Genomic DNA, 24,330 nt, shown 5'->3' with positions numbered 1-24,330 from the left:
CCCCCCAAACGAAGGACAATAAGACTAGTCATTACCTGATGGGTCTTCATTGTCTAAGTGGAAATATCTGGAGAGTCCATCTGCATTGGAGTGGGTACTCCCAGGTCTATGTTCCACTGTATAGTCCATTCCCTGTAGGGATATGGACCACCTCAACAATTTAGGATTTTCACCTTTCATTTGTTTTAGCCAAAGTAGAGGTTTGTGGTCTGTCTGAACAATGAAGTGAGTGCCAAACAGGTATGGCCTCAACTTCTTCAGTGCCCAGACCACAGCAAAGGCCTCCCTCTCAATGGCAGACCAACGCTTTTCTCTAGGGGTCAACCTCCTACTAATAAAAGCAACAGGTTGATCCTGGCCCTCAGAATTAAGTTGTGATAGGACTGCCCCTACTCCTAATTCAGATGCATCAGTTTGGACATAGAATTTTTTAGAGTAACAAGGGCTTTTCAGGACAGGTGCAGAGCACATGGCCTGCTTCAGCTCCTCAAAAGCTTTCTGACAGTTTGCTGTCCATAATACCTTTTTAGGCATTTTCTTTGAAGTGAGGTCATTAAGAGGGGCTGCAATGGAGCCATAGTTCTTTATGAACCTCCTATAGTACCCAGTGAGGCCTAAAAAGGCTCTCACCTGAGTCTGAGTAGTAGGGGGAACCCAATCAATAATTGTTTGGATTTTCCCCTGAAGTGGTGCAATCTGTTCTCCACCAACTAGGTGTCCCAGATAAACCACCTTCCCCTGCCCTATCTGGCACTTTGAAGCCTTGATAGTGAGGCCTGCCTTTTGGAGGGCCTCCAAAACTTTCCATAGGTGAACCAGGTGATCATCCCAACTGGAGCTAAAGACAGCTATATCGTCCAGATATGCTGCACTAAAAGCTTCCAGCCCTTGCAGGACTGTGTTCACTGAAAAGTGGCAGGTGCATTTTTCAATCCTAAAGGCATTACTGTGTATTGGTAATGTCCTCCAATGGTTGAAAATGCAGTTTTAGCTTTAGCATCTTCTGATAATTTGATCTGCCAATACCCTGCAGTCAAATCAAAAGTGCTGAGATACTTGGCAGATGGCAGTGTATCTATGAGCTCATCTGCCCTGGGTATAGGGTGAGCATCAGTTTTGGTTACCTGTTTGAGACCTCTGTAGTCTACACAAAACCGCATTTCCTTCTTTCCATCCTTGGAATGAGGTTTTGGTACAAGTACCACAGGAGAGGCCCATGGACTTTCAGAGTGCTCAACCACTCCTAGTTCTAGCATTTTCTGCACCTCTTGCTTTATGCAGTCTCTGACATGGTCAGGCTGCCTATAGATCTTACTTTTGACAGGCAAGCTGTCTCCAGTATCTATAGTGTGCTCACACCAAGAAGTGGTACCTGGCACAGTAGAGAAGAGTTCAGAAAACTGACCCAGGAGATTTATGCAGTGGTCTTTCTGCTCAGCAGTAAGACAGTCTGCTAGTACAACACCTTCCACTAGAGCATCTTGTTCTGTGGAAGAGAAGAGATCAGGGAGAGGATCACTGTCTTCTTCCTGTCCCTCATCAGTTGCCATGAGCAGGCGATTGACATGGAGCACCCTAAGGGGACTCCTGGCAGTGCCTAAGTCAACTAAGTAGGTGACTTCACCCTTTTTCTCAACAATTGTGTGGGGTCCACTCCATTGATCTTGGAGTGCTCTTGGAGCCACAGGCTCCAAGATCCACACTTTCTGCCCTGGTTGGTACTGAACCAAAACAGCCTTCTGGTCATGCCATTGCTTTTGGAGCTCTTGGCTGGCCTGAAGGTTTTTACTGGCCTTTTTCATGTACTTAGCCATCCTTGATCTGAGACCAAGTACATAGTCCACTATGTCTTGCTTTGGAGCTTTTAAAGGTTGTTCCCAACCATCCTTAACAAGTGTTAGGGGACCTCTCACAGGGTGACCAAAAAGAAGTTCAAAGGGGCTGAAGCCCACTCCTTTCTGGGGTACCTCCCTGTAAGCAAAAAGGAGGCATGGTAAAAGGATATCCCATCTCCTGCGGAATTTGTCAGGGAGTCCCATAATCATGCCTTTGAGAGTTTTGTTAAATCTCTCCACCAGTCCATTTGTTTGTGGATGATAGGGTGTGGTGAACTTGTATGTCACCCCACACTCCTTCCACATGGCCTTTAAGTAAGCAGACATGACATTGCTTCCCCTGTCTGATACCACCTCTTTTGGGAAGCCCACCCTGGAAAAGATTCCCAGGAGGGCCTTTGCCACTGCAGGAGCTGTAGTGGTCCTTAGAGGAATTGCTTCAGGATATCTGGTGGCATGGTCCACTACCACCAAGATAAACCTATTGCCTGAAGCAGTAGGAGGGTCAAGGGGGCCAACTATGTCAACCCCTACCCTTTCAAAGGGAACCCCAACCACAGGCAGTGGGATAAGGGGTGCCTTTGGAGTGCCACCTGTCTTGCCACTGGCTTGACAGGTTTCACAGGACTTACAAAAATCTTTTGTGTCCTCTGACATTCTAGGCCAATGAAATAAGGGAACAAGCCTGTCCCAAGTTTTCATCTGCCCCAAATGTCCAGCTAGGGGAATGTCGTGAGCAAGAGTTAGGAGGAACTTTCTGTACTCCTGAGGAATCACCAATCTCCTGGCAGCTCCAGGTTTTGGATCCCTTGCTTCAGTGTACAAGAGGTTGTCCTCCCAGTAAACTCTGTGAGAGTCACTGACATCCCCATTTGCTTGTTTGACAGCTTGCTGTCTTAGACCCTCTAGTGTGGGACAGGTCTGCTGTGCCACACTCAGCTCCTCCCTGGCAGGCACCCCTTCACCCAAAAGCTCAGCAGTGTCTGCTTCCAGCTCCTCTGGTGTAGGTTCTGCACAGGGTGGAAATTCTTCTTCCTCAGAAGTAGAATCCACTGTAGAGGGAGGGATAGTAGGTAGTGCTTTACTTCTACTAGCCCTAGCTTTAGGGAGCACTTGGTCCATTCTTCCAGGATGCAAGTCACCCTGTCCTTTTTGCTTTTTGGCCTGAGCCCTGGTCAAAGCAAAAATATGCCCTGGAATGCCCAGCATTGCTGCATGAGCCTCCAACTCCACTTCTGCCCAAGCTGATGTCTCTAAATCATTCCCTAATAGACAGTCTACATGTAAATCTGAGGCAACCACAACTTTCTTTGGGCCAGTAACCCCCCCCAGTTGAGATTCACAACAGCCATGGGGTGGCTAAGGGTGTTGTTATGAGCATCGGTTACTTGGTACTGGTGACCAAGTAGGTGTTGTTCAGGGTGGACCAGTTTCTCTATTACCATTGTAACACTGGCACCAGTGTCCCTGTAGGCCTGAACCTCAACACCATTTATTAGGGGTAGTTGCTTGTACTTATCCATGTTAAGGGGACAAGCAACCAAGGTGGCTAAATCATAAGCCCCCTCAGAGACTAACACAGCCTCTGTGGTCTCCCTAATCAGACCAACCCCAACTAAGTTACCAAAAGTGAGCCCAGCTACTCCCTTGGATTGGCTATTAGTAGGTTTGCTCCCACCACCACTGCTATTACTAGGGGCACTAGGTGTAGCAGTAGGGGTTGTAGTGGTAGGAGGCTTGGTGCTTTTCTTTGGACAACTGGGATCTGTTGTCCAATGGCCTTTTATTTTACATAAATAGCACCATGTTTTTTTTTCTTTGTTTTGATTAGAAGAGGATTTGGGCCCACCACCCCCACCAAAGTGTTTTTGTGGACCTGATGAACACTCATTTTTAGATTTGTCCCCACCCTTGTCAGAAGACTTACCATCCTTCTTCTTATTGCCATCTTTGTAACCCCCTGTATGAACTTTTCTGTTCACCCTTGTTCTGACCCGTTTGTCTGCCTTCTTTCCCGATTCTTGGGGAGAGGTCAGATCAGAGTCCACCAAGTACTGGTGCAACAAATCAGACACACAATTATTAAGAATATGCTCTCTCAGGATCAAGTTATACAGGCTTTCATAATCAGTAACTTTACTGCCATGTAACCACCCCTCCAAGGCCTTCACTGAATGGTCAACAAAATCAACCCAGTCTTGTGAAGACTCCTTTTTGGTCTCTCTGAACTTCATCCTGTACTGTTCAGTGGTTAAGCCATAACCATCCAGGAGTGCATTCTTAAGAATTATAAAATTATTGGCATCACTTTCTTTCACAGTAAGGAACATATCCCTACCCTTTCCACTAAATGATAGCCATAGGATAGCAGCCCACTGCCTTTGAGGGACATCCTGTACAACACAGGCCCTCTTAAGTGCAGAAAACCACTTGTTAATGTCATCCCCCTCCTTATAAGGGGGAACTATCTTGTGCAGATTCCTGGAATCATGCTATTTTGCAGGATGACTATGGGGAATACTGCTGCTGCCACCATGGGTTTCTAAACCCAATTTCTGTCTTTCTTTCTCCACTTCTAAAGACTGTCTATCCAAATCCAGCTGTTGCTTCTTGAGCTTCAGTCTGGTTTGTTCCACTCTCAATCTATTGAGCTCCCTTTCTAACAATCTGTCATCAGGGTGGGTGGGAGGGACATGCCTTGAAACAGAAGTATGGTGAGAATGAACAGAAGGAGACCCATCCCTTACAGAAGGCATCCTAACAGCTTGGTTAACAGAAACATCACTTCTACTATGATGAGAAGGAATACTCTTGCTATGATGTGAGACAACACTATCAGTATGGTGTGAATCTACATCAGTACCAACTATGCTAGGCTGTCTAGTAATGGGCAGGCTAGGAAGTTTCTTTCCTGAATCTTTTTCTAGGGGAGTCCCTGGATCAGATTGGGAACCATTAGCTACTTTTTCAACAGATGGGGCACCTCTGGCCTTATCCTGTTCTATAAGCATGTTAACCAACAGTTCTCTGAGGGGATTCTTCCCTACACTCAAACCTCTATCTATGCAGAGACTCCTTGCTCCTTTCCAGCTAAGGTGATCATATGCAAGTTTGGACAGATCAACAGTTTGGCCTGTGCCAGACATTTTAGACAGTGTTTAAGTGACAGAAAAAGTGAGAAAACGTTTTCAGAACTTTTGGAAAGACAGAAAAAAAAACTTTTAAAACTTTTTAAGAACTTTTAGAAAGTTTAGAGGTACTTTTCAGCACTTAGAAAAGAGTGAAAAGAGGGAATGCAAAACTTTTTGGTTAGGTGTACATACACTGAACTTGTTTTGTATATTTTTCTCTTATGAAAAGTACAATGACAAAAGTGGTAAGTAGTTACAAAGCACTTATCCCACCGCTGCACAACCAATGTAGGAGGCTGGACTGGCTTGTAGTGAGTACCAATGGGTACTTACACCTTGCACCAGGCCCAGGTATCCCTTATTAGTGTATAGGGTGTCTAGCAGCTTAGGCTGATAGATAATGGTAGCTTAGCAGAGCAGCTTAGGCTGAACTAGGAGACGAGTGAAGCTCCTACAGTACCACTAGTGTCACTTGCACAATATCATAAGAAAACACAATACACAGATATACTAAAAATAAAGGTACTTTATTTTTATGACAATATGCCAAAAGTATCTCAGTGAGTACCCTCAGTATGAGGATAGCAAATATACACAAGATATATGTACACAATACCAAAAATATGCAGTATAGTCTTAGAAAACAGTGCAAACAATGTATAGTTACAATAGGATGCAATGGGGACACATAGGGATAGGGGCAACACAAACCATATACTCCAAAAGTGGAATGCGAACCACGAAGGGACCCCAAACCTATGTGACCTTGTAGAGGGTCGCTGGGACTGTAAGAAAACAGTGAGGGTTAGAAAAATAGCCCACCCGAAGACCCTGAAAAGTGAGTGCAAAGTGCACTAAAGTTCCCCAAAGGACATAGAAGTCGTGATAGGGGAATTCTGCAGGTAAGACACAAACCAGCAATGCAACAACGGTGGATTTCCAAACGAGGGTACCTGTGGAACAAGGGGACCAAGTCCAAAAGTCACAAGCAAGTCGGAGATGGGCAGATGCCCAGGAAATGCCAGCTGTGGGTGCAAAGAAGCTGCTACTAGGCAGTAGAAGCTGAGGATTCTGCAGGAATGACAAGGGCTAGAAACTTCCCCTTTGGAGGATGGATGTCCCACATCGTGAAGAGTCGTACAGAAGTGTTTTCCCGCCAAAAGACCGCCAACAAGCCTTGCTAGCTGCAAATCGTGCAATTAGGGTTTTTGGATGCTGCTGTGGCCCAGGAGGGACCAGGATGTCGCCAATTGCGTCTGGGGACAGAGGGGGCGTCTAGCAAGACAAGGAGCCCTCTCAGAAGCAGGCAGCACCCGCAGAAGTGCCGGAACGGCACTACGAAGAGGAGTGAAACGGTGCTCACCCGAAGTTGCACAAAGGAGACCCACACCGCCGGAGGACAACTTAGAAAGTCGTGCAATGCAGGTTAGAGTGCCGTGGACCCAGGCTTGGCTGTGCACAAAGGATTTCCACTGGAAGTGCACAGAGGCCGGAGTAGCTGCAAAAGACGCAGCTCCCAGCAACCAGCAATGCAGTCAAGCGTGGGGAGGCAAGGACTTACCTCCACCAAACTTGGACTGAAGAGTCACTGGACTGTGTGAGTCACTTGGACAGAGTTGCTGGATTCAAGGGACCTCGCTCGTCGTGCTGAGAGGAGACCCAGGGTACCGGTAATGCAGTTCTTTGGTGCCTGCGATTGCAGGGGGACGATTCCGTCGGCCCACGGGAGATTTCTTCTGAGCTTCTAGTGCAGAGAGGAGGCAGACTACCCCCACAGCATGCACCACCAGGAAAACAGTTGAGAAGGCGGCAGGATCAGCGTTACAGAGTTGCAGTAGTCGTCTTCGCTACTTTGTTGCAGTTTTGCAGGCTTCCAGCACGGTCAGCAGTCGATTCCTTGGCAGAAGGTGAAGAGAGAGATGCAGAGGAACTCTGATGAGCCCTTGCATTCGTTATCTAAGGAATTCCCCAAAGCAGAGACCCTAAATAGCCAGGAAAGAGGGTTTGGCTACTTAGGAGAGAGGATAGGCTAGCAACACCTGAAGGAGCCTATCAGAAGGAGTCTCTGACGTCACCTGCTGGCCCTGGCCACTCAGAGCAGTCCAGTGTGCCAGCAGCACCTCTGTTTCCAAGATGGCAGAGGTCTGGAGCACACTGGAGGAGCTCTGGGCACCTCCCAGGGGAGGTGCAGGTCAGGGGAGTGGTCACTCCCCTTTCCTTTGTCCAGTTTCGCGCCAGAGCAGGGCTGAGGGGTCCCTGAACCGGTGTAGACTGGCTTATGCAGAAATGGGCACCATCTGTGCCCATGAAAGCATTCCCAGAGGCTGGGGGAGGCTACTCCTCCCCTGCCTTAACACCTTTTTCCAAAGGGAGAGGGTGTAACACCCTCTCTCTGAGGAAGTCCTTTGTTCTGCCATCCTGGGCCAAGCCTGGCTGGACCCCAGGAGGGCAGAAACCAGTCTGAGGGGTTAGCAGCAGCAGCAGCAGCAGCTGCAGTGAAACCCCTGAAAAGGCAGTTTGGCAGTACCAGGGTCTGTGCTACAGACCAGTGGGATCATGGGATTGTGCCAACTATGCCAGGATGGGATAGAGGGGGCATTCCATGATCATAGACATGTTACATGGCCATATTCGGAGTTACCATTGTGAAGCTACACATAGGTAGTGACCTATGTGTAGTGCACGCGTGTAATGGTGGCCCCGCACTCACAAAGTCCGGGGAATTTGCCCTGAACAATGTGGGGGCACCTTGGCTAGTGCCAGGGTGCCCACACACTAAGTAACTTTGCACCTAACCTTTACCAGGTAAAGGTTAGACATATAGGTGACTTATAATTTACTTAAGTGCAGTCGTAAATGGCTGTGAAATAACGTGGACGTTATTTCACTCAGGCTGCAGTGGCAGGCCTGTGTAAGAATTGTCAGAGCTCCCTATGGGTGGCAAAAGAAATGCTGCAGCCCATAGGGATCTCCTGGAACCCCAATACCCTGGGTACCTTAGTACCATATACTAGGGAATTATAAGGGTGTTCCAGTATGCCAATGTGAATTGGTGAAATTGGTCACTAGCCTGTTAGTGACAATTTGGAAAGAAATGAGAGAGCATAACCACTGAGGTTCTGGATAGCAGAGCCTCGGTGAGACAGTTAGTCATAACACAGGTAACACATTCAGGCACACTTATGAGCACTGGGGCCCTGGCTAGCAGGGTCCCAGTGACACATACAACTAAAACAACATATATACAGTGAAAAATGGGGGTAACATGCCAGGCAAGATGGTACTTTCCTACACAGGGCTCGTGAAACAATGGTTTATTTGTTTTAAAAAAACCTTTTATATCAATGGTTTGAAAGGGCCCCACAGCTCTACACCCAGTGCTGGCAAACCCCTTAACTCTCATCATGCAGATGGCACCCCAAACATACATTATTATCATTTTAATATGCCATAATGGCTGTCTTTTATTGCTACCATTTGCAACACAACAGACATTTTGTAAGCAATAATAAAATATTTCTAAAACATTCAAAGATGGATGCCTGATCCAACTTTGAATGCTTTTGAAATACTTTATTGTTAACCAAGAAAGGCTGATAATAAAGGAGGGAGAAGTGCACAGGAGGCACAGACCGGGAGGAGTCCTCGCAGCCTGGCTCACTAGAGTTCCAGCCTTATGATGGCTGAGTGTGTTATTTGTATGTGCTGTATTTTACTATGCATTTCTAAATACAATTTCACTTTTATCATAAAAGCTTAGAACTGGCTGGACATATATTGTGGTTGATTGATGTAGTTTGAGTATTGTACTTATATACACCTTCTGCCAACCTCAAACCAGTTCAACCCCGCTCCAGGTGCTGAAGGGGAACCTGGACCAGTGGCTCAAGACCCATAGTAGGTCGGGCCCGAGGAATTCAAGAGTAAAAGGCCTAAACTCCCACTGTTGGGCCCCGCAACCACCGCTTGCACAATGGCCCTCTAGAAGCAGTGATTACTAAGATCGTTGCTCTCTATTGCAAGTGCAACGGAAAAGCCCAAGTCCAACTTTGAGAAAGCTAAATCCAGTGAATTACAGATAAAAGTAACCAGGCCATCATCAGGGTGGCCTTTTTGCCTTTCTGCTTCTGGGAATATTGAAGCTTTTAAAAGCAGGCAATATAATATTGTCTTGGCGCCATGATTCTTGAATGCAGACAGTGCCATTTGCAACCACAAAGCCCAAGGCTTTCTTATCTAACACAATCTTGGCCCAGCCAGCCACATTCCAAGGAATACTTTTAATGGAACATACTAGGAGTGACACCTAAGCATGGCATGACTATTTGAGCATTATGTGACAGGATTAATAACATGAGCGGGTTACATGTTCTGTCAGTTGAGAGCACAGAAAGGTTGTATATAGAACTGGTAAATTTGTCTTGACCCGAGGCGCTTATATGGGTCATCTTTTGCTTCCCCGGTGTGTTGTAATGAACTTTAACTTGGGGTACGGCCTGTCCAGTGCTGATTCCTCTTGTGGGGTGGTCCTTATGCCAAAAAGGTCTCTGCCCTATTATTTAAGACAGACTTCACCTAATCAGTGGTTTTCAAGTTGTTACACAAAGAGAGATGAGAACTGTACAGTACTGAAAACCCTGAAGGGCTGACCAATTTCGAGGATACGCTATGGTATCAGAGATATGATTTTGTGGTTGCTGTGCAAAAGAAGTTGCTGATTCTATTTAAATACATGTTGGATTTACTTTGGAGGAGGGCACTTGTGTATTAAATCGTATTATTTTCAGCTGCCACCATCAGTGTGGTCTGCTTTTCATGTGAGCTAGGAGGACCGATTCCAGTTGTGACCTCTGTTTTTTAGCAGACAAATCTTAAAGAGGGCTAATCTCATGCAACTCCAGAACAACTAACCTACTCAATCCTTCCGTTAAAAACTGGGTACATTGTGGGATGTTTAACTTTGCTGTTAAACTGTGATAATCTGAAGGGCATGTGGAATGAAATGTAAACTGCATTAAACATCAACGCTTTTTATGGGCTTAACTTCCTGGATCGTAAGTGAAGGGCTTGCGGTGGGTGGGGGAATCTCTGTGGTCATAAACACAGTGGCGTTAGTAGAATATTTAGAACCATTATGGTTAAAAGCTGAGTTTTGATCCCTATGTGCCCCGGATAGATTTCGTTGTATCTGCTGGATCCTGATAATGTTGGAATTTGACCTCAGTTCTGACCTTCATTCATCTAAAATTGACTGCATGGTAAGACTTGCTGACAGAGTAGGGATTTGCACACAGGTAGATAGAGGACGGAGGGTTCCAGTAAGAGTAAGATATCAGGGGGAATGGAGAGTGTAGCAACAAGGACACAGTGGAGACTGTCAATGTTTGGTCAGTTTGGATCCCACTGCAAGATAGTGTGACTTATTTAAAGAGCCATTGACTTTTATCACACTAGTACCCAACCCAAGATGACATCCTTCTCTACAGATATTGATATCACTTCAACTTCTGGATCATTCCAGGCAGAAACACTACAAAAAGGTGGGCAGATGCACTCATTGCCTGGTAAACTTGTTTCTTGTAGGGTTCCTTGACTCTCACATTAATTTGCATCCTCCTGTCTCCCCAGCTGCACCTTTGATGTTCATTCCGGCTCCCCTTTCAGTTCCCGTTGCATGGGCAATGGAAGTTCTCTTGACTTTAGTCCTTTGCAGATCTTTTGGACACTTTTACTGAATCTCCGTCTTCATGCCAACAACCCCCAGGCTCTGGAGCAGGTAGCGGTTTGTTTGCAATGTCTTTGGTGCAATATCTATACTATTGTTGTTAGATTAAATATGAACAAAATTCTCTCACTTTACAGGATTGATGTGCACAACAGTGATTGGATCACTAATATCCCCACTTAACCTTGCTTTGGGTTGAGGGAAGCTGGAGGTTTGACACTGGAAATCTTCATTAAAACTAGACATTGGAACCTGCAGGAACGTAAGAAAGTCTGTCTATTATGAGTGTACAATTACAGATGGAGGTGAGGAGTTCGATTCTGCCTGTGCATTTTTTATTAGAGCATTAAGCCCTTCCAGATTACCACCTATGGGTGTAAATGTAAATGAACTAGCGATTTCTGATAGTAAATCCACTTGCATTTGAAACGAAGTAGAGCATTGAGACAAAGCTATAGTTAACACATCCATACCAGCAGCCAGTGAGCACCATGTAGAGGAGTCCTCCTGCAGATTTCCTTGCCCCAGAATCAGGATGAGCCGCTCCACTCCCTGTTAAATCCTCTGTGAAGGAGCTGGAATTACAGTCTTCCTTAATTCGCACAACTGGTAATGTATTTTGAAAGCAGGATTTGTTAACTGACGGAGCAGGCGCTGTGTAATCTTTAGAAGACAGCTTGTAGGATTAGCTGTGATTGGGTACTCCTTGAGGGGGTTGTCATAAGAGGGACTCGAAGACACTTTAGGTGGAATACAGAAGAGCTCCTCATATATAAATGGAAAACTTAAGTGCTTAAGTGATTGTTGACTTGATACAGGAGCCTCTAGGCTGCAAAAAGCAGTCATGCACTTTTTACTTTATTTCTGCTTTCCTTTGCATGTCGATTGAAGGTTTTGAATTAAGTCCCCCAATTGCAATTTCAAGTGATGTGTCTTCTCACTACTTTGTGTACCTGGTTCACTAGTTACTCCTGCTGTTGTCCACATTTTGAAGTAGTGTCACAATGAGATTAATGAGTGGTAGAGGGCTGAAGTTGAATTTTTGAGAAAACTGGCCTGGTGGCCTCCTTCCTCCCAGCATCTGTGTGCAACACGTGCACTGTCTATGTGACCAATAAGAATAAGCTTAGCTTTGGGAGCACTTGCTGTACCTCACGTCACTGACTAGTAGTGGCCCTCACAAAGGGGTGGCGATGCTTGAATTGAGATCAGAGACAAAGGTAAAATAAAGTCAAGGTGTCTTTTTCCTACGCAAACCATTAGTTGAGATTTATTAGTATAGTTAATATTTACTATTTACCTATCAAATCTTCTTTTTATATAATTCTACACCCTGTCTCTTTTGATATCTTGCATGTGCAAATAACTACTTTTTTAAAGCTCTTTTTAGTCCTTCTGTTAGATACGCGAAATTGTATTATATATGTATGCATGGGGAAAACCTGTAACCATAAGACTCTGGGTATAGTAGGAGGTAGTTAGGACAGAGATTAGCTCAGAGAAAATCTTACTGAAAGCACGTAATAAGTTTGAGGTAAGATGATTCTATCCCAATACAAATAAATGTAATTAGAAAACTTTTACAATATTCAATAAATTATTATACACTAAAAATCGTCAAAAACAAAGCCATTCTGTGCTCCAAACACAGTGAAGTAGTTAAGTGCACATGGGTAACCATTAAGTGAATAAACAATTAGGAAAACAACTCAAAGTTGAGCATTGTGACTTTGGCTGCCAATGTCAAAAATTGCAAGAATTAAATCAAACCTGTCATCCTCAAGCTTTCCCTGTCAGAAGATCTGATATTATAAGCCAAGCTTCATTTAGTTTACTGAAATACATGTACCAAAATGCAAAGACAAAGAGCACACTGTTTTAACTGCTCACATGATCTTTCGGAGACAGAGTTGCGACTGAGAGAGTCTCAAAATAAATTGACTTTTCCCAACCACAGTGTACTCAAGGTGTTGCACAAACAATGAGAGTAGCACACCTAGTATCGACTTTTTTGTAACGTTGACCTAGAGACAACTTTATTTATTTTTAAGAAATCACCATAGTACACAGTGGAGGTTGCTTCTGTCTTGTTATAGCTAGGTCAGTGTTTTCTTAGGAAAAGTGTTTTTTGTTTCACTAATAATGTTGGCACTATGTGATGAATATTCACAAACCTTTCCCCAAAAAATAATCCATCTCATCTCCTTCCTCAAACGTTTTGTAGTGATCAGTCAAGTGGGGCAAAAAAGAAGAGAGAATTCTAAAACTCATTTTCCCCATGCAATTTCCCATTGGAATTTTAGACTGTGATACAGAATAAAATGGGTGAAAAGAATCACACCAAATGTGGCATAAAATTAGATCTTTGTAAAGAAAACATGCTTTTTGTGATTTGGTGTAAATCCGTTCAGTGTTTCTTTAACAATTAATGTTTAAAATATAGTGCTATATTGACAGTTGGTCCAGCGGGAGTCAAGTGTGAGTCCCACTGGACTGCAAATTAAAAAATAAAGCCTTGTGATGAGCCAAGAGGGGCTTTTTCACAATCAGTCGCTTTAGTCCTGTGAGACCAGTCTTGATCCTGCAGGACTGAGAACTCTGTGTGCCTGGCTGCAACACTAAGAGAAATGCTATGGCTACCATTACAGGATATGGGGACTTGGTCCTCATGACCAGAAAATTAAAGGAAACTGCATAAAGGGGCATTTTAGGGAGTACCCTAACACCCTGCCTTTGTTGGGGAATATCCTACAATTTTTTTTTTAAACGGCTCTCCTAAAAATTCAGTGACTGTTAGCAAGGAGCTGATGAGTAGCTCTGCCAGTGCTTAATTAGTAAAATAAAAAAGTAAGTGCCAGGGCCCCAGTTATTACTCATTGGTCCACTGCAGTTGGCACAACCCACCTCATTTTTAACTGCAGATTTAAGATCACGTTTTATAATTTTCTAAAGATATATTAAATAGTTTAATGCTCCACTATTGAACATTACTTAAAAATACACCCCAAGCACCACCATGTTGTGGTTCCTCAGAAATATGTACTGGTGGTTACAAATAAGTTGTGCCACAAATAAAGCACAGGTCTCCATCCTCCTCACTTCAGTGTCTATCTCTCTGCATTTCAGCCACAGGAATAAAAGCAAAACACTTCCACTGTCTGAAAAAGATGTCCTTTTACACACATACACACACACACACTTTCTATACTGCTGGCCACTATAAGTCACAACACACACAGTACGCTGCCAACACTGCTTTATGTCTTATACCTAGGACAGAAAAAATAACCCTCAGCCCACCACAAGCACAACTGGTGTGCCTATCCCGTTCATAGGAGAGGTACTGGACTCCCCAATCTCAGAGACAGGCCTAGGCCACTATACACAGCCTAGAGTATTATGACGCCGTGGCCAAAATAGAAGTCAAGAACCAGATTCACATGCATTCAGGCACCCAGGGCAGAGGAACAAGCCTGTACACCATGCAAGGGACTTTCCCAAACCAACATCTTATGACCATGTATATTACATCAACTTGTTTCTTCGCTATGTAATTTCCTTGTAAATTAGTCAATCTTTAATGAACTTGCTTATGAGTTTTACTCAGCGATTTCCAAATTGCAGGTCATATGCCTTTCCATTATCAAACATGTTAAGTGCTTGATGCTTTTTATTGCAGTCTGCAGACAGAAGGTAAGATGCATTACGCCTTTGGATGCATGAGAAATTTGAAACCTTAATAACAAGTGATGACACCATTTTCTATTCACAATGAGGCAGCAGTGGTATGCGGATTGCAAAGAGTAACATTCTTCTGAGATACTGATGATCTTCCATGAAATAAACGTATTCCTACGAACATATACATACACTTCCGATTCAGATATATTTCTTTTGAGTCTGACTGAAAATGGCACAATATGTAAGCCTTTGAAAACATAGACCTCTTCTTCAAATGGCTTTCAAAAATAGTTCACGAGGATTGAAGCAGCCCCTGTTAGCAATTTGTGAATGTCATCTGAAGAAGACGTATGAAGGTTCTCGAAATCTAAAGTATTGTAGTACCTTGATAGTATTTTGACAGTTAGTCAAATGCTTACGGCTAAAACTGGAGTGTTTTGATCTGTAAACCATAGTTCCAAGCTGTTCAATCTTTCTTGGCACATAAATACTTGCAAAAAATAATAACATCTCAGACTGCACATGCAGGTGCACAATTAAACCAACTTTAGCTAATTACTAAGAAGGAATGAAAATCTTCATTCAAGTCTTTCTCAAGAGCATTAACACGCGCTGCTTTGGTAATGTTGCCAACATGAGGACAAAAGGTACTTGTGCCTTTGAGCCCTTTTGCGGATCAAGAGCTGTGTAAATTGTGCATGCTCTGATTTTACGCTTGCATTTACAACAAGCTTTTAGCAGTAAAGGCATGCGCAACGTGCTATAAATGTGGAAATAAAATGTACAAGACGAATGGAAATAGTGCTGTCGCACGTTATTCCCCATTTTTGCCCACGTGTCCTGTACAATTTGGCAGTAAAAACACATCCAATACTTATAATGTGCTCGTAGGCCTGATTCACAAAAGAGAACCTACACCTTTTTATAAGTTTGTAATTGTTCGCTAGTCACAAAGGTGTTTTACTAGGAGTATTGTTACGAATGGGGAGTGTCTACACATAAATAGATAGAACTGTCCTATCTTTTCATGGGCAGAGACTCCGCAGTCGTGAAGATTCTACTAGTAAAATGCATTTGTCAGCAGGGACAATGTGTTCAGTGCTTTGTAACAACGCCTGGCACATACGCCTCTCCTGTGCATATTTGCCTTTCTATGCTTGCGTGTCATAAGCTTATTCAATGTGACTCATACCAACAATATTTACATTACTTCTTTTTATTTGTACAATTGTTTTTAGACGAGCAGACCTTGTCAACAAGTGGGACACTTTAGTGCAGTGGTCTCCAAACTTTTTAATGCCGCGCCCCCCCCCAGTTAAAAAATAAAAATCATTGGGCCCCCCCTCAGAACTTTTCACAATTATTTTATAAAGATGGCAATGTTTAAATATGTCTAGACCTATTTAAACATTGCAGTTAAGTACTGTTGCCTTTTTAAAAGGGCAATTACACGTTTCTGCTTAAAACAAAGGCCTTTTATCTGTATAATGCTTCTTTTGGCCAGAGTCTGGCGCCCCCCCTGGAACCAGCTGAGGCCCCCCTAGGGGAGCCTGCCCCTCAGTTTGAAGACCTCTGCTTTAGTGTGAACGCCAGTCACATAAAAACATAACTTACAGCATAAGAACAACAGACAGGGGAAGACGGGGTGAAAGGAGGCTCAAAGTAAGTGTAAGTGAGCTTGGAAGAGCAGCACTTTACCCAGGGGAAGCATGGAACACCCGCACTTTATGAAAGGGAGGCAGGGCAAGTAAACACGGAATGGCCCGAGAGGCGGTGCTCCCCATCTTAGGATCAGCCGGGGAGAAAGGTGATTTTAGAGGCTATCTGAGTCACAAGGAGTTTAAATATTGCTGTAAGCCTGTGTTGTAGGCCATACCCAGATTGTTGACCAGTCTCAGAGCAGTGAGAAAATAATTCACCTTCATAGGCCCATCTGCATAGATATTGTGGTCAAAAGAAGCTATGCACAGAATTAAACATTGGATCAGGGAAGTCTTAATATTCAGAAAGAGGTAATATACTAAATCTGCTGCAACTTGTCAACTTCTTCAAGAGTTGTGTGAAAACACATCCTTTTCTGACCCGAATGACATGCGCATAGTCCTGGGCTGGCTTAGGTAGCGGCAGCCAATAGTCGCCTTCTCTGTTAACTGCTTTAAACAATGTAGCACATCAAAAAAGAGTCTATTCCATTGCCTAACTGCCAACTTTGTCAAAGAGTGCTCCTAGGGCAGGGGTTGAATCTTCTTTACTATTCTGTCCCTGAACTGTTTGCTTACATGTCGTAAATTGAAATAATAAATACAATAATAAAATTAAAACTTTTTGGATCTTGATGTAGGTCATTTATAGACTGAAAAAGGGTCTACAACAGCTCAATCTTATTCTGTAGACAAATCCCCCAACAGTTTGAGACTCTCCTTGTAGGACAGTTATTTTACAATGAGGGCATGGAATAATCAAAAGGATCGATCAGACCTTCAGCCTAATTTATAAAGGCCACACATCCTCCAGGTTGCTGAGGCATTCTCTCAGGTCCAACGATGCTTGAAGAGATAAGGTGGAAGGATAGCTCAACCAATAGCTCAACCCCACGTCGGGTGACATTACTGTAGCATAATGCTCTGCTAGACTTCAGTTCTATATTTTTTTATAAAAGACCACGCATGGTTCATTGGAATACTGGTGGCCGTTTCAAGAATAAAAAATGCACACCCTTTGTTCCAAAAGGGTCACAGACAGAAAATGAAATCAGATATTGATAGAAAACGATGTCCTGGTCTTACATAAAATACTACTGTTTAGAACTAAACATACAACGTCTTATGTAATTCTGAAAACTCCAATTAGCAATACTGGGCTCGCTGTACTTTTTTTTTTTTACATTGAACAGTTTCTTTCAATTCCTAGGAGCTGCCATGGTCCTGCTGGACACCATCTCTCAAACCCATCCAAAAATCCAAATACACATACCATTCGGGCCTTCGGAAAAGGTCATACACCTTTACAAATCTAGACTTATTTTTGCCTATTCTACTAATTCTCCATGCAGTGTAAGTTATGCTAATGAACTGTCTGAAACGTACTTGATTTAACAATTGGCCTACACACACATACTCCGAAGATATAGGCGCATATACAGTTAAAAGAAGACAGTGAATAGCCCACTTGCCTTCCTTCTCTTTCGCACGGTTACAAAACCACATCTGATTTAAATTCGTAGTTCTTTAAATATCTGAGAGCATTTAACACATAAAGTATTTTCACCGATAATTTGTGAGTTTCAAAATAAATCTACAACTTTAACCATCCTGTCACCCTCTTTGCACACAGACACACTTTTTGTAAATGACATTCAGCTACCATCCGTTGTACATTGTCATCAGTGCCGGGAGAAGGATACCATTGAGATCCTGAACCCTGCAGCTATTGGTCAGCCAAATCCTGGCAAGGGTGGAATCCTATTGGATTGTCGCCATGGAATCCTATTGGCTGTTAGCTGTACACCATACGACACTGGGTCACATGCTGCAGACAATCCAGCTTTGCAGCTCTTGCCTAGGGCGGTCACTAAACCCCTTTGTCGGTCAATTCAAAAAAGCGTGTCACTTCATAAGTTTCTACGAGACACAGTGACATTTGGATACTGTTTTTTGGCACCCTAAAGCTGTGCTTGTAAAATGCGTAGGTCTTTGTAGATGTACCTGTCTATGTATGTAATGACCGGGATTAATCGGCAGTTAATTTACTACTGCCATACCCTGAAACCTATTGGATGCACATACATCTATGAAAAAGGTGCATTAACACCGATGTTTGCATAGGGAGATCTTGCCTGTGCACCACACCGGCAGACAAAACAAGCAATGGCAAAGTCAACAGGTTTAACCTTTTAAAATGAGACAAAGACATGTTAGCTTTCCCAGTGCTTGTTTACATAGCATAAACTAAATGCCAAAATGGTCACCTGTGCTTCAATACACACATGCAAGCAAGCTCATATACAGCCATGCCTCTTGGAATGCTTTATCTTTGTGATAAAAACACCTTTCCAAGATCCTATATTGACTCACCAGTAGCCATTCTGGAAAATGTTTAAATGTTAATGTACCAGTCCGAAGCAGCCGACGACTATTTTGAAATGGTAAAATGTGAATGCTGCACAAACTAAAAGTTGTGAGTGGTCCAGATGCATTGCCCCTTGGAAGAAAATAATGACTATAGAAAGGATGGGACAAAAGAGCAACTGACAAGCAGGGAAGACATTGTCCCACAGCAATATATACCAATCAAAAAGATTGTGAAACCGCAATGCTCCAATGCAGGGCAAACTCAGGGCAAGGGAGAAAAGCCACTAAATCAAGAACAGAGAACTGAGATGTATGAGACAACTACTCATAATGTCCAAGGACTTAACATTAAATACATACAATCTATGTATTATATTGTTCATGATAAATGTTTGCAACAGCCATCTTTGACTGTAGGCAAGATCTAAAAACACAGGAGATGTTAAGAGTACCTACTGGGCTCTATTATTCTATCCTATACAACTCCCCATTTCCAGCTTAAAAATTAGGAAGGAGGAGAACAGCTAGCAGGAGTGGCTGCTCCACCAGAAGTACTATAACAGTCAGGGAGATCAGGATTACTGTGACCATGAAGACCAGTAGGAAAAGCAGGAACAGAACCATGAGAATCAAGAAGGCCAGCACCAAGAGGACCAAAACCAAAAATGCCAAAATAACTATGATCAGGAGGACTATGACCATGTAACCAGGGTGGAAAGGGCCAAGGCCAGGAAGACCAGGGTACCAGGATATGGAAGCGCAGATATTCCGTGGCCAGGTCGATCAGTGCCACGAGGAAAAGGAGCAGAAGGCCCGGGATCATGGCATCAGCACCAGGAGGACTGTCATCGTGGGTGTTAGGAATAAGAGGACCAAAACAGAAAGACAAACAGTAATTGAACCAGGCCTTGAAGGTGCAGGAACTGGGCCCGGGGAACCAATAATAGGATGAGGGCCTGCAAGAGGACTATGACTATGAAAATCAGGAACAGGAAGACCAGAGAAGCAAGGAATACAAAGATCAAGTGGACCAGGACAATCAGAGCAGGGGAGAATGGTGAGGATCAGGAGGACTAGGACAACAAGGAAAGGCTGGACAAGGAAGACCAAGCCCCATTACACCATATTCAGAACCAGGAGCCTAACCAAGATCTGGAGGAGTATGAAGACCATAAGGATCAGGACTGAGAAGAGCAGGATGATTAGTACAAAGAAGATATGGGGAACCATCATCTGGTAAAACAAAAGGAGCAGGAGAGTATGAGACTAAGGACCACCACAGCTTATCCTAAACCATAAGTGGGAGAACCAGAATGATGAGAAGCAAAGCCATAACCTGGATAAGGAGGAGGATTAGGAGGTGTTTTTAAATTAAGAGGAAGACCAGGTGCCTGTCCAGGAAGGTGTGGAGCAATACTGAACCACAAGAAGGAGGATCAGGAGGATGGGGATAGCTACGCCCAGTGGAACCAGAAATAGAAGGATCAGGTGCATCGGAAGTACCAGGAGGATGTCGGTCAAGACTAGAAGGGATAATGTAAGGCACCAGAGGAGGATGATGAGCATGAGGAGCACCAGGATGAAAAGGACAGACAGGATAAAGCCAAGACCCGGGCTCAGATGAGGACCAGGACAAGCATGTAAGGGAAAGCCAGGAGCAAGAGGATCAGAAGTAAGAGGAAGAGGCGAAGTACAGGAGGAGGCCAAGGACCATGAGCATGAAGCCCAGTATGAGGAGGATGATGACGAGGGAAAGAATCAGGATGGAGAGGAGAGCAGAAGGAGGATGGTGAAGCAGAGCAGAAGGACCAGGAGCGGGATGCGACCAGAGGAAGAGTAAGAGGACTGGGAGGACCAGGAAGCCAATATGATTCTACAATCGTATGTAAAAATATCAAGCACAAAAATATTGAGCCACCAAAAATTTTAGCCTAAATATGGACTATCTAAATATTGCGAAGATAAGTATTTAGAGGTAAGTATACTATGTTAACTCCACATATACCCACCATGACGATATATATACATGTATAAATGTGAATTTGAGTGCAATAAATCAGCTCACTGCTAATTTAATGCTAATGTATTGTCTGGTTCACAATGTCTTTGATGCACAGTTTGTAAAAAATAACGTAATGGTTGGGCGTCTTTAGTTCGCACCACATGACACTGGTTTGCAGGTCTTTGCTCCTATTGACTTTACCCCATTTTGCTGCACCCAATCCATCTATCTGTCTTTTCCCATTTCCAATATTGTACGTTATGAAATACCTGAAACATGAAAGCACATGATGCCTGCCAGACTCTGTGGGCGAACGAGCTTTAACAAACAAGATGTCACAACTGCAGCTAAGTAAGTGAGTGCTTAATCTGACATGGGTATCAAACAATCACCGCCTGATCGCCGCCTAGAAGGACTATCAGCCAAGAGAAGAAGAACTCTAGATATACATAGTTGCTTCGACATTGGGTGCTACATAACTCAGGCCTTATGGTCATTACACACCCAACGTTTAATTGCAGCAGGGCGTCTCGAATAGGTGGTGTGGCACATACAACAGTGGTGTATGTTTCTGTGTGCGTGGGGTGGGGCTTAATGGGTGAACACTGGTATACAGTACCTAACCCAGTATACATGGATATACAGTGCTAGTAATCGACTGCACCCAGCAGCAGACGCCGTCATTTTTCACAAGTTTTCAGCTAATGGCACAGAAAAAGAGAGTATTTTCCCAGAATCAAACGGTTTAGGACAAGTCACGAAACTGGGATTATTAACCAAGCTTTCGGGCTCCGACATCAGCAATATGAGCTCTAGATCATCTTTCCTCCAAGTCTTTTCACAGTGAGAAGTTAAAAAGTTGCCCTAAATATTTCTTAAATGCGTTGGACCAAATGTGACAGCCTTTTAAAAGTACTTAATTCAATCATTTAACACTGTCAGATCGATTATTTGAAAGTTTACAAAATGTCTTAAGTCTTAATACCTTTTATTACACAAACGAAACATGCTAAACTCCTGCAGTGCTTGAACTTCCCAAGTCACGCAGACTTCTTGCAAAGTTTGCGCTGCGGCAAGCCGTGATCCACACCCTCCAAGCACCTTACCTATAATGATGGCACACGCACTGACGAGTCCGATCTCCTTTTTCAAAGTCACTTTTTCTGAGCTGCTGTCGCGGGTGTCGTTGGCTGTCGCCGACAGCTGGCTGGGCGCTGACCGGTCCGGGTGGTGCGTGCTGTTCGTACTCAGCTTTTTAAGCTGATTTTCTCCAGCCATTTCTCCGCTCCACTGTATCCCTCTGCCCGGCTCTGCCAGCCTGCCAATGCATAAGGCAAGGGGGTGAACTTGGCAATGAGCAAGGCCTCCCAGGCAGCGCTGTCTGCACAGTAGATAAGTCCCCGTTGTTGCCAGAAGCCACGCCCCCTGCCATCAATCTCGCTCAGCCCCATTCATAAGGACTCTGTTTGGGTCTGGCCTTGGGATGCATTCAGCGATGGGACACGCCTCCTGATTCGCATATTCACACCTCTTGTACAGCATACCCCTGTCACTTTGTTCAGTCAGCTTCTGTTGGTTATTTCACTACCACTTTCAAGCACACAAAAAAGTTTTTAAACCAGGAGCACCGCGGGCGTCCTGTTTGGCTATTGCAATTGCTTTGTAACCAAAACAGGACACTTTTGACTGTGGTACGGTAACATTTCCACATTTTGTGTATATTTATTTGAGATACAGTTTATTCATTGCCAAATGTACCCTTCAGTTGGAAATAGCACACAGCTTGCTCGTCATATAAAAAGTAAGAATGCTTTCTATGATGAATCTGATCCTTATTTTCGGACTTTTTTTTTTAATAACTTTTTGACTTTTGTACAGGACTCTGCGCCTGAATGCTCTAGTCCTGCAGAAGCGCCACGGAAAACCCATTAATTCATTCTGTCTGCCACACTCTTATTTGGTTACATTAATCAGAAAAAATGACTATTTTAATTACTTGCAAGATGTGCTAGATTTTTATCATCGACATGATATATTGTTGCTTTGAATTAATTTTTAATGTGGTCCGTTAGCTAAAAGCATTTTGAAAGCTCAAGCCTCTGTCCACTTCTTGCAAGTTTTAAACACGTAACACTTTAAACACGTGCTGCTAAACCAGAATTATACTGAGGCTTTTGTAAGGAAAGTGGCGTTTGTGTTTCAAGGACTGAGGATGTTAAAATAAGCCCAATACCCACAGCGACACCTTACTTAGAACCAGACGCTGGAAATAGGCGGAAAGAGACAACCATGTGTGGAAGAGTTGACTAAATTATGCGGAAAGACAGGGCAAGTTGGGCAACAGAATGCAGCACATTCTGTGTCAGGACTTTTTCACAATTTCGATTTTTTACCATTCCAGTAATCCTACTCGTTTCAATTCAATGTATTTATTTAACAGACACATACAAAGTATTGCATACATAGAAGCACTGATTTATCAAGAAAGTTGCATCATGGCAAAAAATAAAATAAAACATATATAACCATCAACAACATTTTATTGATTAAAAGAGGTGACCGTATGTGATCCCAGTTCTTGACTACCTCTTAAAAATCATGCACGATAAAATAAAATGCCCAAAACTCTCCACACAACAGATGACTGACATTTACAAACAGGGTTGTATCTTGGTCAGAAATATTGCGTGAGTGTGAGCTTAAGATTTCCCAACTATCACACAGGCATATACAGTTAAAATGCAATACTACGACAAGCAGGGCATGGGGGGTGCTTAAGGGCCAGTGGAGATGGAGAGAAATGTTGGTTGTTAGGGGTAGTAAGTGGCAGGTAATCTAAGATTTTGCAAGACAACCAGCAGAAAATGTGCTTTTTATCTGTGTATATATTTAAAAACCCATGTGAAATTTGACAGAGCACTCACAATACCCAATAGAGCATCTGTACCCAATGATTTACTTCAGAATACATTTATTGGGAGGGGGGGGGCTGCAACACCCCACTCACAGCTACATCCCTGTGTACAAAGGTGCAATGTGCATTCCTAAAACATTATTAAAATACTACGTAAAAGCTTTGAAACTTGGCTCACGCCCAAACTTTTTACCTTCTTTTCTGCTGTTTTCTGAACTATTTATTTTGGCTTTTAGGACTCTGTGCAGTTTAGCACTTCTAACAAGCCACATTTACTTTACTTGTTAATTCCCTAGTAGGGTGGTAGTACATGTACCCAGAACCTGTAAAGTGCCACTAGTGGGCTTAAAGCACTCATTATGCCACCTACTTAAGTAGAACTTCAAAACATGTTTGGAGCCTGCAATTGCAGCCTGTGTGCAATTTTAAACCATAATTTCAATCAGGCAAAATAAACCTCTTGCCAGGGCTAAACCTTTCTTTAAATACATAGAAGTCACCTCTAGGGTAAGTCCTGAATAGTCCATATGGCAGAGTGCATTTTAGTTATAGAGTTGGACATGTACTTTTAAGTTTTACATGTCCTGTTAGCGAAAAACTCTTAAATTTGTTTGAACTACTGCAAGCCCTATTTGTCCTATAGGATAACATTAGGTTACATTAGAGTGTCACTGATGTTGCAGGGTGCTCCTTACTGGAGCTGCTCTCCACCTAAACTTGGGAACTACCCAGAGTTCTCTCTTCTTTTTTGCATAATTTATGCATTACTCTAACCCTGATAGGGATTTGTTTTGATATAGATCTCTCTTTCTCTCTCTCTCTCTCTCTCTCTATATATATATATATACATATATATATATATATATGAACACTGACACACTCAGGTTCACCACACCAAGAGTTTAGTCCAGCTACATGGCAAACACAGTAACACATTTCGGCCATCAGATGTGGCCTTCCTTCACAGTACCA

General features: G+C 43.4%; 1 protein-coding gene across 1 annotated transcript in view; it reads right to left on the bottom strand.

Moving 5' to 3' along the window:
• The window catches only part of SLC7A10 (solute carrier family 7 member 10), a 524,687-nt gene extending 502,838 nt beyond the window's left edge, over positions 1–21,849 (bottom strand). The window contains exon 1 of the mRNA XM_069216530.1: positions 21,551–21,849. Within this exon, the coding sequence (XP_069072631.1) occupies positions 21,551–21,722 (172 nt within the window). The 5' untranslated portion in view covers positions 21,723–21,849. The remainder of the gene's footprint in view (positions 1–21,550) is intronic.
• Between the last annotated feature and the right edge of the window lie 2,481 nt (positions 21,850–24,330).

Source organism: Pleurodeles waltl, chromosome 12 (genome assembly GCF_031143425.1).
Source record: "Pleurodeles waltl isolate 20211129_DDA chromosome 12, aPleWal1.hap1.20221129, whole genome shotgun sequence".
NCBI classification, from domain to species: domain Eukaryota; kingdom Metazoa; phylum Chordata; class Amphibia; order Caudata; family Salamandridae; genus Pleurodeles; species Pleurodeles waltl.
This window is presented reverse-complemented; position numbering and strand designations above follow the sequence as displayed.